This window comes from Tamandua tetradactyla, chromosome 6, assembly GCF_023851605.1.
Source record: "Tamandua tetradactyla isolate mTamTet1 chromosome 6, mTamTet1.pri, whole genome shotgun sequence".
Taxonomy (NCBI): domain Eukaryota; kingdom Metazoa; phylum Chordata; class Mammalia; order Pilosa; family Myrmecophagidae; genus Tamandua; species Tamandua tetradactyla.
In genome coordinates this window covers 26994306-27009094 of record NC_135332.1, presented here as the reverse complement: position 1 = coordinate 27009094, position 14789 = coordinate 26994306, and the positions used below count along the sequence as shown (strand labels likewise).

The 14789-nt window shown below is 59.2% G+C and overlaps 1 protein-coding gene across 12 annotated transcripts in view; it reads left to right on the top strand.

Moving 5' to 3' along the window:
- Positions 1–14789, top strand: part of RARA (retinoic acid receptor alpha) — a 43226-nt gene that overhangs the window by 22760 nt on the left and 5677 nt on the right. For 7 of the 12 annotated variants that reach the window (XM_077164466.1, XM_077164464.1, XM_077164474.1 and 4 more), the window contains 2 exons: positions 12080–12228; positions 13556–13697. In XM_077164466.1, the coding sequence (XP_077020581.1) occupies positions 12080–12228; positions 13556–13697 (291 nt within the window). Of the gene's footprint in view, positions 1–6132; positions 6851–7057; positions 7221–12079; positions 12229–13555; positions 13698–14789 lie in introns of those variants that run through there. The other 5 variants (XM_077164472.1, XM_077164471.1, XM_077164473.1 and 2 more) reach the window with 5 other exon arrangements.

The following is a 14789-nucleotide window of genomic DNA, read 5'->3' as shown; positions in this document are numbered from 1 at the left end:
GTGAGGGCAGGGGTGGGGTACCCACATTTCTTCAGGCAACTGTGGCCTCTGACTCTCCCCACCCAGATTGGGCAATGCCCTCTTCCTGCCCCCTCCCTCTGTGAGGGTTCCCAGTACCCCAGTACCTCCTCCTTCCTAGTAAACAACAACTTCTCTTCCTACCCTGATCCCCAGCTTCTGTGCTTCTCCTTGACCTTCCCCTCCTCGGAGACCAGCGGGATGTCCACGGGCCTGTGCAAGCCCAGCACGTCCCTTCTTCACCGTCGGGGTGGGGGGTGGGGCCTGGGGACCAGAACTCTGCGGCCGCGAAGCCTGAGAAACCTGCCCGCACTGGGGCTGGACACAGCTGTCCTCTGCTCTCCCCCTGCCTTGGGGCTGGCCCTGGGAGGGGTCAGGCAGTTCCAAGGAGAGGTGAAATCTGTGACCGCCCTCATTCCTGCAGAGAGCAGGGCTCTGGACCTCTGCCACCCCTATTGTAGGAAGCCCAGCTGATAAGGCTTCCTCATCCCACTCCCCACCAAAAAAAGGAGTGGGTCCCTCCTCTTTGCATTCTACCCCTCAGGCTGGACGGGGCTGGCCCTAGGCATCAGGGGTACCCTTCAGAGTCCAGTGGCCTGTGGGATGACAGAAATCCTCTCCAGGTCCCCGCGGGGAGGGAGGCTGGATGTCTGTCCTGCTCCTGGTCTCCCAGGAGTCGGGGAAGGAGGCTCAGGGACAGTACAGCTCTCCCTCAGCACCCACCCACCCCCACCCCTCCCCCTGGGGCTGGCTCAGTCTCTGAGGACTGCTGTTTACTGTGGGGATTTGGGATTCTGTGTACGCTGTGGGGAGGGTCAGCGCTGTGTGTTTTGGGAGGGGGGTTCAGGGTGGTGTGTGTTTTAAGGGTGGGGGGGTCAAGGTTGGGTGTGTGATGGGAAGGGGGTTAATGGCTTGTGTGTGTTGGGAGAGAGGATCAGAGTTGAATGTGTTTTGGGAAAATCACATTGGAGCCCTGGAGGGAGTGTGAGTTGGCCGTGTGCTGGGGGTGTTTTAGGGCACTGAACCTGTAAGGGTGTGTGTGCCCCAGTTGGGATGTGTCCCAGGTCCTAGGTATGTTTGGGAGGGGAGGGTCCCCATTCTTATTGCTCTTCTAGGCTGGACTGGAAAAGTAACCTGCCTTTTCTGTTGCTCACCCTGGGACTACCTTGGGCAAAGGGGGCTGACGGGGGGCTGCGGGGTAGACAGTGTGGCTTAGTGGCAAAGGGCACAGACGTGGGTGTCACGCTCCGGCTTCGACACTGACTGTGTGCTGATAACTTCTCTGAGCATGTTTCCTTGTCTGTAAAACAGGAGTATTACCAGACCCAATCTCGGATGGCTGAGCATTAGGCAAGATCCTCGGCGTAATGCACTTAGCTCCGTGCACGTGATAGGTCCAGTGGCGCCGGCTGTTACTGTAGAGAAAAGGGATTCAGGTTCTTTCTAGGTGAGACTTAGAGAGAAAGGATGCTGACGTCTGTGGAGCACCTACTGTGTATCAGGAACTATGTTGTATATAAACCCTAATCCTTACAGTCTGGGGAGAGGGACATTATCCTCATTTACATACGAGGAAACAAGGACTGGCAGAGGTCAGGAGATGGCAGAATTGGGTCTGTGGGATTGTAAAGGTGGGGTGTTTCCCACTATCCAGATAGGGTGCTGCAGTGGGGGACACTCCTGTGTGTGGAGATCCTTGGGAGGCTCAGTGCCCTTGCTGAAACCCCCTCCCCCATGGCTCAGGTCCTGCTTCTCCAGTGCCACTCCCTGTCTCCCCCCAGTAGGGGGTGGAAGAAATAACTCACGCCCCACCCTCTCTCCCCCTGTTTTGGATCTTGAAGGCTAGAGGGAAAGGGAGATAAGAGGCCCAGGGCCAGCTCCCCATCCTGTCCTGGAAGCTGCAGATACAATCTGTTCATACCCTTCCCCACCCCCGAATCTGCCCACTGCAGCCCACGGGAGTCTGCAGAGCTCAGCAGGCACCCTGCCCCCATCTCCAGGCAGACACTGAGGGAACAGAGTGTAAAAGCCACAGTTCTTATTCTTATTTTGTTTCCATTTGGGGGGTGAGGGTAGGGAAGTTGGAAGCAGTCAATAGAGGAGCCCAGTGATGGAAGCTCCAACAAGGCTAGCTCAGGCCTTTGCTTTGTGCATCTTTACTATGTGTGATTAGAGACCAGGGAATGGCTTAGATGGCCAGAGGGTCTCTGGTTGAGCCTGGGCAGGAGACAGAGAGGAGAAGGGGTGGATGCCCTTTGCCTCTTCCCTTTCCTCTGCCACCTCCTCCCCCTTTGCAGTCAGAGAGGGCATCCTGGAGGAAGCTCGCTGGGGCCCTTCCCAGCTGGCTGCTTGTGCATCCTCTCTCCCTCCCTTCTTTCCATGCTTTCCCCTGGACAATAGGAGGGACAGTCCAGGGGGAGGGGTACTACCTAGCAATGCCTTTCAAAATGCACAGTCAGCCAAAAGACTATTCCATGGGTTTTCAATGAAAATGGAGCCCCTCACCGTTATCTTCCAGCATTGATAATGCACAGGCCACCTCATGGGGAGGACCCCAGTCTGAGCTGGGGGTGGGGACACGGGGAAGGAGGCCTGCCCTTCCCCATGCCATGACTACCCCGTGCCAAGGGACATGTGTCCATGGTGTTATGCCTGTGCTAACTGCCCTTTGGGCGGTAGTATCTGAGGAAAGAGGAAGCCATTCCCTTTTCCAAATCATTTTGGGGTGGTGCTCAAAAATTGCCACCCTTCCCTTCCCCTCCCCCTCCACAGATTAGGGACCCAGAGTCTGGTCTCCCAGGGTAGACTGGAGACCACTCGGCCCTGGCGAGATCAGAAGTAGAGGCCCTCTCCTCCTCATGAAGACTTCTAGGTTGCTGGAACTAGACCAAGGCTCCTGAGGGCAGAAGTCTTTAAGGACCCCTATTCCTGTGTGGCCTTGGGCAGGTCACCTAACCTGAGTCTGTTTCCTCCTCTTGAAAGCAAGCCTCATAATCTGTCCCTGGCTGGGCATATTGCTGTGAAGCCACAGTGATTTGCTTGCTGGTGAGGGCCTTGGTGGGCTTCAAACACCCTGCAAGGGCAGAGGTGACAGGGGCAGGTGGAACCGGTCTTGTCACAGGGGATGGCCAACGTATGCTGGGACCTACGACCCCCTCATACTGGGCCTCATGGGTTCCTGTTTGTTGTCCCCTCCAGGTGAGGTGGGGACAGGAGGGAGCCCTGCCTGGCCCAAGTAGAGCTAGTTCAGTTCAGCACATACCTGCTGAAGGCCTGCTAAGTGTAAAACCCTGGAGAAGGAGCTGTGGGGGACATGGCTGAGTCCCAGGCCTGAAAACAGCTGTCACAGGAGGGGACCCGCGTGGCTGGCTAGAGCCTGTCTTTCTTCGTCCTCTTCCACTGCCCAAGAACACAGTGACCTGCTCTGACCTGCCGCACAACCCTGCTGTGGCCCCAACAGAGCACTCAACCCCCATGCCCCCATTCTTCTCCTGTCCTGCTCCGAAAATCTTCTCCATCCTTCAAGGAACATCTTGAATGCCACCTCCTTTCAGAAACCTTCACAGATGTTTTCCCTTCCTTGCCACGCTGTCTCTCCCTCTTTTGAATGCCAGTGGGTCTTTATTTTTTTTTTTTCTCTTTTAACCCTCATCTCTCCATCATGCCGTTATTGATACCCCACCTTGTTCCTGCTATGAGTTATAATCACCTGAGAGGCCTCTTCCCGACCATGAGGCCTTGATGGTAGGGACAGGTCACGGGTCCCTTAGCACCTCATGGTCATGAACACAGAACTTGGTGACTGGAGCCCAGAAGCTGCATCATTTGGGAGGAAAGACACCAAAGGCCCATGGAAGCACTTTCCCTCCTTCCCCCAGCAATCTCATCCACTCCCCCAAGGCTCGAAGACCTGCCCCAGACCCCAGCATAGGATCTGCTGCCCATACCCCATACCCACCTGTTCAACAGCCCAGGCTTCTTTGCCTGGTTTCTTTGCTTCACAGTGTCAGGAACTTCGCTGTGGCATAAGCCAGAACCAGAGTCCTCTTTGCTACCTCCTTTCCCATCCAGGTGATTCTACCTTCAAAATATCTTATGAATCCAGCTTCTTCTGTCCATCACCACTGCCTGTTTCCTAGGCCAAGCCACCACTGCTGCTGCCTGGCTTCTTGCAGTAGTGTCTGACTGGTATCTCTTGCCCTACTGCAATCCATTCTTCACACAGTTGCTAGAAAGATCTTTTTACTCTGTAAATCAGATCTTGCTTCTCCTCTGCTTGGAACCTTTCTGTGGCTTCTCAGTGCATTTAGGATAAAATTAAAAAGCCTGCCTGGTCTGACTTCAGCCCATCTCTCCAGCCTGGCCTTGTGTCCCTTCTCCCCTCAACATTCTCTGCTTTAGCCACCTTCATCCTCTGTCAGTTCCTTGAATGAACTTAGCAATTTCTAAAAACCCCAGGACCTTTGCATAGGCTCTTTTCTACTGGGACTTCACTGCCTCCTACTCTTTGCTTGGCTAACTTCTGTGCTTTCTTTCAGTCTCTGCTTGGAGGCCTTCCCTCACTCTTCAAATGAAGTTAGGTACCTCCATTAATTCTCCTTCAAAGCACACTATACCTTGTCATATTAGCACTCATCTCAGTTTGCAGTTATACACACATATTTATGTGTGTGTGTGTTATTATTTGGTTTATTTTTGTTGCTCTGTAAAGTCCAAAAAGAGCAGGGGACTGTTTTGCTCATCCTCTAGGGTATCCCCATAGAGGGCATGCAGAAAATACAATATTTCTTGAATTAACAATCAGCTTGGCATAATGGGAACATGGGCTTTGGCAGCAGAAAGCGCAAATACCCACTCCACCCTTTATTAGTAGCATGACCTTGGACAACCTACCTAGCTGCTACAGCCCGCTTCTTTATTTGTAAAATAGGAATAACTGTTGGCGTTGCTATGAGGATTAAATGACAACAAATATAAAGAACCTGGCTTTTAGAAAAATATCCTTGGGAGGCATGCAATTACCTATCCCTTCTTTTTAGAGTAAGGGAGCAAGCTGGAGTAATTGGGATGTCCCCTCTTTCTGGGGACTACCTAACCTAGGCCTTTCTTGGAATGAAACAGGCATCCCGAGGGCTTCCGGGAGGAAGTGGTCTGCTTGGAATAAATCAGACACCACGATGTGGGGGCCCCTCCTGGTTCCAGGGCCGGGAGTCACTCTAGGCGGGGCCTTGCTTGCCGGAAGCACGCAGCGTGTGGGGAAAAACCCCCCTCTGTGTTTCTGCGAACGGCACCCGCGCTGAGCATAGGGTTCCGGCGGGCGGGCGGGCTGCGGAGTCTCACATGATGTCACAGACAATGACACAAGCCGGGTGTCTCATTCCGACACAGCGCCTGAGCTGCACAATGTCACACCCGGGACACCCGGCACGCCGCGTTCGTGGCGCTAACACTTGGTCACAGCACCGCGGCCCCTCCCCTCCCGCGGCCACTCTCTCCCATCTCTAGGGGCGTTGGTCGGGCCGGGCCGGGCAGGGGGCCGGTGGGCAAGCCCTGCGGGTGATGTCACGGGCAGTGGTGGGTGGGTCACCCGGAGGTGAGGCGCCGCCAGGCGAGTTCAGCGAGAGTTCAGCCGCATTGCATTAGGCAAATGAGGCCGGGACTGGGTTGGGGTAGAGTTGGGGGGAGGACACCGGGACCACCCCCCTCCTCCCCGCCCCACTTCCTTCCGTCTTCATCGGGCTGGGGAATGACCAAACCTAGGGGGAGGCTGGGAGCTGGAACTGGTATACGGGAAGACCCCCGCCCCTCTTCCGTCCTTGCTTCTGCGCGTGGCGCCTTCCTCTCCTGGTCCCCTGCGTCCTTCGGTACTGGGCGCACTCCTCACCTGGTGCCTCGTTTCCTTAACTTCCCTCTTCTCTCCTCTCTCTCCCAGGCTCCCCCCACTCCTGTCCCCTCATCCCGCCCCTCCGTCTCTGTTCCCAGCGTTTCGTCAACTGCGGCCAGACCCGTCGCCAAAGGGTTAAGCCAGGGGCGGTGCCTGGGCGGGGCGGGGCGGTGGGAAGGGGGTGGGGTTCAGGGAGGAGGGGGGCGGGCGGGTAGGGGGTGGGGGGCCGCGGCGCGCACCACCGGAGACCCAGCGCGCGTTGCGGGCTGCCCGGGCCCTTGGCGGAGGCGGAGCCGCGCGTGGTCCCCACCCCGACTCGAAATCGTCGCCCGGGAGAAGCCCGGAGCCCCGGAGGGGAGGAGGAAGTGCTCGGTGACCTCCTCCACCCCCGCCCTGCGCCGATCCCGCCCCTGGCCTGCAGACTTGGGGAGCCGCCGGACTGTGTCTCGGACACCGGGAGACTCCAGCCGGGAGCCCTCTGGAGGTGAAGCGGCTGAGTCCCTGGGCCTCTGCCGGGCGTTCCCTGGGAGAACCGAGGGACCCCCTCCCCCAGTACTCACAACTTCCCCGCTTTTCACCTGGGACTGGCGGAGCGGTCGGAGGACTCAGACGCAGGGACTTCAGGACAGGGGACGGCCCCCCGCCCGGTCACCAGTCCGGGTGGGGGGACGTGCCCTTCACCCCCAGCTGCTTTCCTCGGATGGCGCCGCCGGCTGAGTGAGGGAGGCGGCGCGGTGGACCACCCCGCCTGGACCTCTTGTCTTCGCGGGGGAAGATGTACGAGAGTGTGGAAGTGGGGGGGCTGACCCCCACACCTAACCCCTTTCTAGTGGTGGATTTTTATAACCAGAACCGGGCCTGTTTGCTCCCAGAGAAGGGGCTCCCCGCTCCTGGCCCCTACTCCACCCCGCTCCGGACTCCGCTTTGGAATGGCTCAAACCACTGTAGGTACCGGCCTCCCCCTCTCTTATTGTGGGAGCTGCAGGGTCGGGGTGGGTGGGGGCGGGGGCTCGCACTTCTACCCCGGGATGCGGGCCTGGGGACTTGGTGGGGGTCTTGTCTCTACCTCTTTACTTTACTCTGAAACTCGGGTGCCCTTGCTGGACAATTGCACCTCCCCCAAACTAACGCTGGGTGCTGTTTCTGTTATATTAGGGATTAAAGCGGAGGAACTTTAGGGGTGCCTCCTTTCAGGAAACATTCGCCCTTCTCTCCTTCCACTTCCTCCAGTGGAAATGAAGCCTCTTCTGCCCAATTTATACCGTCTTGCTTGGAATCCAGTATCTTCACAGTGGAGCAGCTTTCTCCACTCTGGAGGGTGGGTGAAGGTCCTGTCTGTGGGCTTGTCTGCTGAGGAGGAAGGGCCTCCTTCCTAGACCCCACCCCTGCCAAAGCCTGGGGAGAACCCCCTGCTGTGCAGCAGCGGTTGCCCCCAGCCCTCACTCTCCAGTCATCAGAGTGGGTGTCAGGGGGTGCTCGATGTCTTTGATGTTGGCAATGGGGTGTGATAGAAAGTGGCAGCAGCTTCATAGGACATCCTTCCACCATCCTTGGGGAGGGGCACCTGGTCCGTCTGGGGTATCCTGGCTCCAGACACTTGACTGGCACCTTTGAGGTTCCTGCTGCAGGAGTGGAGGGGAGAAGCCACTCTGGCTTTTCTCTGGGGGATGAGTTTCTTTTTTGTGGGTCTGGATCTACTCTGGAAATGAGGAACGTGCCTCTCCCAATGTCCTTTTGTTACCCTGTCTTCACTAGGGGATAGGGCCAGGCACTGGGCTGTCCCTTCCTAAGAGGGGAGCTGATGAGAGAACCCTGGAGTCCTGATCACCTTGCTCTCTGTGTTCCTCTCTCTCTGAAGGAGGGGCTCTGCTCCTGCAGGAGCTGTAAAAGTGTGGGGTGCACCCCTGGCTAGCTCAGATCCCTCGGTGAGACGGTGCACACTGGGTGGGGGTGAGCAGGCACTTGGGGCTCATTGTTAGAGGGCTCAGGTTTCTTTCCCCTTCTCCCCCCTCATGCCCCCCCACCCCCCAGGCTCAACTCTCCCTGGAGGTTCTCCTGCCCTCCTTGCCCGGCTGCTTCCCTCTGCGTGCCAGGCCAGGGAGGAGGGACAGAGGGGTCTCTGGGGGCCTGGCAGTCTGGAGAAGGGTTGGAGGGCAAAGCGCTCACCCCACCCAGCCAAACCCTCTGGCACTAGGGAGAGAGACCTACAGTGGAGAGAGACCTCATCTCTGCCTCTCCCCTGAGCCACCTCTGCCCCAGCCTTACCTCTTTCTTCTGGTCCTGCCCCCTGACCTTTGCCTCTGGGGCAGAATCTGGCTGGGAAGCTGCTGTGGGTGGGAAGGGAGGGTGTGAGCGTCAGATGACTCTGGGAAAAGGGAGAGGTGAGAGGTGTGAGGTCAGGACCCTTCTTCCCATTCTCCCAGAACTAGAAGAAAGTGTCCTTACCCCTGCAGTGGAATAAATGGGGCAGCGCTGCCAGGATCACCCTTCCACCGGGAGAAAGCTGAGATCTGAACCCTTGGGCTCCAGCCCCTTCATGAGCCCATGAGAACGGCTTGGGGTGCTTCCTGGCCCAGAATTGGAGGGAGAGGAGTGTGGAGAGGCTGGTGGTGGGTTGAGTGAACCTCACTTCCCCCATTCCTGGATGATGGTCTGGGGAGGTGGGGTGTAGAGTTCTAGGTTCCTCGTTTCCATGGTCTGTATATATTGGTTGGGTATCAGTGGACTCATGTCCCAAGGCTGTGTGTGGGTCAAGAGTGTGGAGGATGGGGCTTCTGAGACCCAGGAACCACCTGGAGGTGCAATCAAGGCTGGGGCTGGCGATTAAACCCTGTCCAGAATGCATGGGATTCATGCCAGTGCGTTGGAAGGAGCTCCTTGTGGGGCCCTTTGTGGGGCCCTCCAGGGTTTGGAGCTGCCCCCCAGCCGTGGAGAATTCTCCACTTTCTCTTGCCACCTCCATGGAGGTGGGGAGAGACAGCTGGTTGGCTGTGGGAGGACCCTGGGGATCTTGCCTCCCTCCCCAGAGCCCCCATTTCGGTGCGCTAGAGGGCAAGGGGTGCACAGGATGTGGCTCCCCATCTGTCCCCACCAATCTCCACACTCACGCCTCCACCCGCTCCCAGACGTCCAAGAATGTGAAGCACGTGGATGCCCTTAGTTGGGGGAGGGGAGATGCTTTTGGGTTTGGGGCCTTCTTCCGCCGCTGTGCCCTGAGCCACCCCCACCCTCTCCCCGGGAGGAAGAAGGGCGGTACCAAGGGCTCTGCGCCCCCTCCCCACCCTTCCCCAGGGGCTGCGCAGGGAGCTGTGGAGGAGCGGGCGCCAGCTGGGTTGGGAGGGGAGCCGCTGGCTGGGGGCCCGGCCGATTTCCTGCTGATCTCCTCCAGGAAACCAGCCCCTTGTGCGAGCCTGCGAACGGCTCTGGGGCGTGGGGAATCCGGAGCGCTCTGCGCCGCCCGCCCGCCCGCGCCGGGGGTGGGGGTGGGGGAGGGGGAGGGGCACCCTGGCAGCTCCGGCTGGAGGGGACACCTGGCTCCCTGGGCCGGTTCCAGCCCTCCGCCGGGCGCTGGAACTTTGAGCTGAGATGTGGCGCTTCCCCAGCCTTAGCTCTTCTGCAGGAAGCGGAGAGATTTGTGGGCTGGGCCTCTGGGGAGGGAGGTTAGCAGGGGAGGGGCCAGGCATGACAATCCCTCCCCGTCTGTCCCCAGAGGGACCTATGTGTCAGAGTTAAAGCTGTGTCCTGACTCAGAGACTGAGGGGTCCCAGAGTCCCCCACCTCTGCCTCTCCTCCCTTAGGCTGCTGCCTGAGGCCTGGGAAGGGGAGACTGGACCAGGGCTCTGGGTTCAAAGGGTGGAGTGGGGACCCTCCGAGCTGTTACCTGGTGACAGTGGGGGTGTGCTGAGGCCGGGGGTGCATACCCGGTTGGAACCTCCAAGGCAGCCGGCCCAAATGAAGCCTTACCCAGCCGACACTATAGCCCCTGCCTGGGGTCATCGCCTTTATCTTGCCAAAAACTAGTGTTAAAAAGTACATTCTTTCAGTCCTATAAACACCCTTAGGACTTTTTCTCCCTTCCAAGTTTCCACGGGCCTTTGCCCCTGCAGTGCCTCCCTGGCCTTAAAGCTGTCTCCCTCATCCCAGTACCTTCTGCGTCTCCCTTCTCTCCACCCTGCTCGCCGCCCCGCAGCTGCCTAGGTCCCTTCTCCCCCTGGAGACTGGGCTATTTTAGAGGCGGAGCCTTGGGGGAGGCGGGGCCGGGGCAAAGGGTGGATCTGGAGGGGAGGGCAGGTCAAGGCCTTGGTTCTCTGCTTGTAGGAATGCTGACCGGGATTCTAGGCTGGGTCCCCCTCTTGTCCTTGAGACCCCCCCACCCCCACCCCCGTTCCACCCCTCTCATCCCCCCACCCCGCAAGCAGTCTGGATTGTCTATTGTTACAGCTTTTACGTCTTGGAAAAAGTTAGCCCAACAAAGGGCTCCTTTGTCACTCACCCCTCTGCCTCCTGTCCTCCCCCAGGTCCTCCAGCCCCACCCTCCAGCATCTGTTCTCAAGCCTCCCCGCCTGTCTGGTTTGTTTGTCTGGCCTCCAGGAGAATGAGGTGGGGGGAAACCAGGCCAGGACACTTTGCTGTTGAGATGGGGCCTAGAAGGGCTGGGGGAGGTCAGTGAAGAGTCTGGGTGGGGATGTAGGCGACTCTGTCCCTTTTCTGCCTGCTGGTCTGTGGGCAGGGAAGGGGCTGTGGGGCTCCAGCCGTGCTGGCAGCCTGGCCAGGGAGGTGGTGCCCAGGCCCTACTAAGAGCTTGGAAAGCCTTGCCAAGTTGTTGGCCTGGTCCCCAGTCGTCCAGTGCCTGGCAGCCCCCACCATGTGTGCCTGCAAGTAAGGAGGAAGGTGGTAGCATGCTGCTGACCCCAGGTTCTAGGCGCTTCCTTCCTCTGTGCCCAGACTCTGGGGCCACGTGACTCACGCTTCTAAGGTGGGTGGGCCAGGAGCCATGGGCTCCTTTGAATGCCAGAACCGTGGGTGCTGGAGTTGGGGGTGGGGCCACACAGGATTCTGGGGTATGGGAGGCGAGAGATCCTTCTCCTCAGTGATGTATCCTCTTCCACCTTGAGACTTGGCAAGGGCCTCAGGAGGATGCTTGGTGGCCCCTTGGGAATCTGGGATTGCCTCAGGCCTCGTTCTCCAGCACAGTGCATGCCCCCTCTCCTGTCACAGAGCATCTGGGCACAGAACCCCCACCCAACCCAGCCCTGTTCTGTTGGGGGCGATGGCACAGAGCCAGGCACTGGGGAAGATTTGGCTAGTGGGGGCTGCCCCTGCCGGCTGGGTCACCCCTCCTGGCTGCCCTCTTGGAGCTGAATAGCAGGAGGGGAGGGGGGTAGTAACCCGGACGTAGTACTGAGGCAGGACAGACAGAGCATTGATGGGAACAGACCCCCTTTGTCATGCCGCTTCCCCCTAGACTGGGGGCCCCCAGAGTGATGGGCTACCAGGTCCACAGAGGCTCGGCTCCCTGTCTCCAGGGGGTCCCTCTGTCTATCTTGGGGAGCCCCTGCCTGCTCCCCCCCCCCACCAGTTCTGGCTGGGAGGCAGAACATTTGCTTGTCTTCTTCTTGCACCCCGGCCTTGGGTCCCCCTGGCCAGGGGATTGTTTGGGTGGAGGAGGGGCTGCGGCTGCTGGCAGAGGGGGTGGAGGAGAGCGGAAGCAGAGGGGGTGGGGGAGTGGCCGGCTCTGAATATCCTGTTGACCCCAGTTTCCTCTGCCCCCAGCCTGTGTCCTCTTCCCTCCCTCCTCACCGTCCCTTAACTCCTTCCTAACTTGGGGAGGATGGGGCCTGGCAGTTGTAGGGGCGGGTGCTTTAGACCCGGGCTGACTCCCAGCTCCCAGCATCGATGTCCTCCACACACATACAATTTGATGATTTATAATCTGATCTTTACTGGGTTTGACGATGGGGTCCTGAAGGAAGTAGACGGGAGTGATGTGGTGCTGGAAGCTTCATTGGCAGCTTCCCTCCCCGAGTCTGGCTGGGGAGTCCCAGCTTTCCTGAGACTGTGTGCCAGCAACGATGAGGCTGGGAGAGGATCCTGGGAGAGACCATGAGGCTGGGTGGGGCACGGTATTAAGGATGGCGACCCGGGTCTCTAACCGCCCCTCCTCTCTTCTCTCTCTAGCCATTGAGACCCAGAGCAGCAGTTCAGAGGAGATAGTGCCCAGCCCTCCCTCGCCACCTCCCCTCCCCCGCATCTACAAGCCTTGCTTTGTCTGTCAAGACAAATCCTCAGGCTACCACTATGGGGTCAGCGCCTGTGAGGGCTGTAAGGTAAGTGGAGGGGGCATCGGGAAGGACACAGCAATTAGATAAGTGGGATGTCCCCATTTCCGTGTCCTGGGAGTGTGCAGTTGGGTGGCAGTCCTGTGGGGGAGTCCCGAGGCTGCTGTTCTTGTGTCTGTACGGAAGGTGGCAGCAGCCCTGGAGGAGGAGGAGGGAATGCCTGGGATAGGAGTTGCCCCATATCCCGTGGATGAGATCCCCAAACCCGAGATCCCCTTCTACCCTGCCTAAGCACCTTTCCCTGTCTCTGACCTCTAGCTGGCAGGGCGTATGCCTGCGGCTGCCACCGCTGCCCGGGTTGCCATGGCGAGTTGGCTGCCGCCTGGCTCTTGGCTGCAGATCCAGGAGGCTGCCCCCGGCGGCCCTACTCGATCCTTGCCATGGCAGCCTGGCAGGAGGCAGTTAGAGACGGGCGCCCTGCCTCGGCCTCCCCTGCAGTGCCCAGGCCATGTGCTTCTGGTGTCCAGCTGGATTTCCCTGCCCCCACATTAAGCTCTGGCATGGGTTCTCCTTCCCAGGCCCTCAGCCTTTGTACGTGCCTCTTCCCCTCAAGGCTAGGGTCAGAAGCTTTACCTTTGGGACTCAGGACACTGGGCTACCGCTTAGCCTGGAATAGCTAGCCCCAGGTGTGGGGCAAAGGTCAAGGGCAAAGCACAGGGCCTCAGACTGTGTGTGTGTCTGTCGTCTTCTCTGGTGGTTCCTGGCTTGTCCTGGGTCTGTCTGTCTGTCTGTCTCACTGGTTAGCCTGTGTGTGGTGGAGCTTCTGACCAGCCTGGGTCTATCTCTGTGGTGTGTGTGCGCATCTCTCTGCCTGCTGACTGTTTTGCTGCCTGGCTCCTGAGGCTGTGTGTGTATGCGTGTGCGTGCGTGTGCGTGTGTGTGAGCACGTGCGCGGGTCTCCATCCCTCCAGCCAGCTGGGGGTCTCCCTCCTCGGCCCCTTCATGGTCTCTCTTCCTGTGTTCTGAACCAAGGCTTGGAGGTTCCAGGTCTCTGCCTCTCTCCCATCCAGCCCCTTCTCCTTCTCCTGAGGTCCTTCTCCCTGGCGGGAGGCGGGAGGAGGGTGGGAACATGGCTGTGGGTTGAGGGAAGATCCCTGCCTACCCTGCGGTGTTGAACCAGGTACTGGGATTCTCCGGGGCAGCTTCTTGGGAGGTGAACCACTCTCCCTACTGTCTGGCCCTCCCAGGTAGGGGGTGGGCAAAGGCTTTGGGGCACAGCTGGCCTGGCCCCCTCCCCCCGGGCTGAGGCTGCTGGCCAAGAAGCGCTCCTGGCGTGGGTGTGGCTGACCTGAACCCTCCCCCCGCCCCCCGCCAGGGCTTCTTTCGCCGCAGCATCCAGAAGAACATGGTGTACACCTGTCACCGGGACAAGAACTGCATCATCAACAAGGTGACCCGGAACCGCTGCCAGTACTGCCGGCTGCAGAAGTGCTTCGAAGTGGGCATGTCCAAAGAATGTGAGTGCCATGGGGGCCAGGCACGCAACCACGCCCTAGGCAGGGCCTGAGGGCCTCCCGAAGGCCCCTGGAGTGGGGGTGCCCGGGCATCTGTGCACATGAACATGCCCACACATGGTGCCCAGGCTTGTGGTGAAGGCTGGGGTGTGTGCGGCTGCAAGGACCTGCCTGCGTGTCTGGCTGGCTGAGTGCCCAGGTACCGGATGGTGGTCAGTGCTTAAGTACCATGTGTCTGGCTGTGTGTACTTGCACACACGTGTGCACGCAGCTCTGTTCCCCATCTGGCTGTCTTCCATGGCCTGCTTGGCTCAGAGACATACCTGAGCCCCTTCTGATTGTTCATATGATGGGGAGGGAGGGTGCTGGGTTCAGTATTCATATGGAGGGGCGGAAGCCATTGTCTGCTGAGGCCTGGGACCTGGTGCTGGAAGAGAGAATTGGGACCTCCCTGATCCCAGAGGAATGGGGGTTTCCAGTTTGGGCTCAGCTGAGGCTGATGGAGGAAGGGAGGGAGGGGCTGGACAAGGAGACCCTCTTGTGTTGAAGCATGGGTGTTGCCGTGGTGACCGGTGATTGATGATGTCAGAGATAAATGACGCTGACAGACGCCTCCTTGTCTGCGTGGCCGTTGCCATGGAGCCTGAGCCTTGGGGGATGGAAGATGGGGGAGGGGGCTATGGGACCCCCTAGACCTTTGTGGGAAGGGCAGTGGGAGAGGTAGATGAGCGGGGACTCAGAATGGGATCGGGGGGCGGACATAGATAAGCAGGGAGCCCCAGACAGGAATGGAAGGGACCCATAGCATCCTGCCACCTCCCTGAAGAGGCTGGGGGATACCTTGCCCAGAACCCCGAAAAGGCAGAGGCTTCCCACTGTAGAAGTGAGCAACAACTTGGGACCCAGAGGCCTGGGCCCCTCTGCTTAAGGGCCCCTCACCTCCTCCTCCCTCTGCCTTTGCCACCTTCCCCTCCCAATGCCTTTCAGCACAGAAGGACCAGGGTGGGGACCCCCTCTCCCTTCCACCGCCAACTCCCCCTTTTCCTCCCTCCTCCTTCCCCTCTCTCGGCTGCTCTGTGCCCCGGAGCTGAGCAG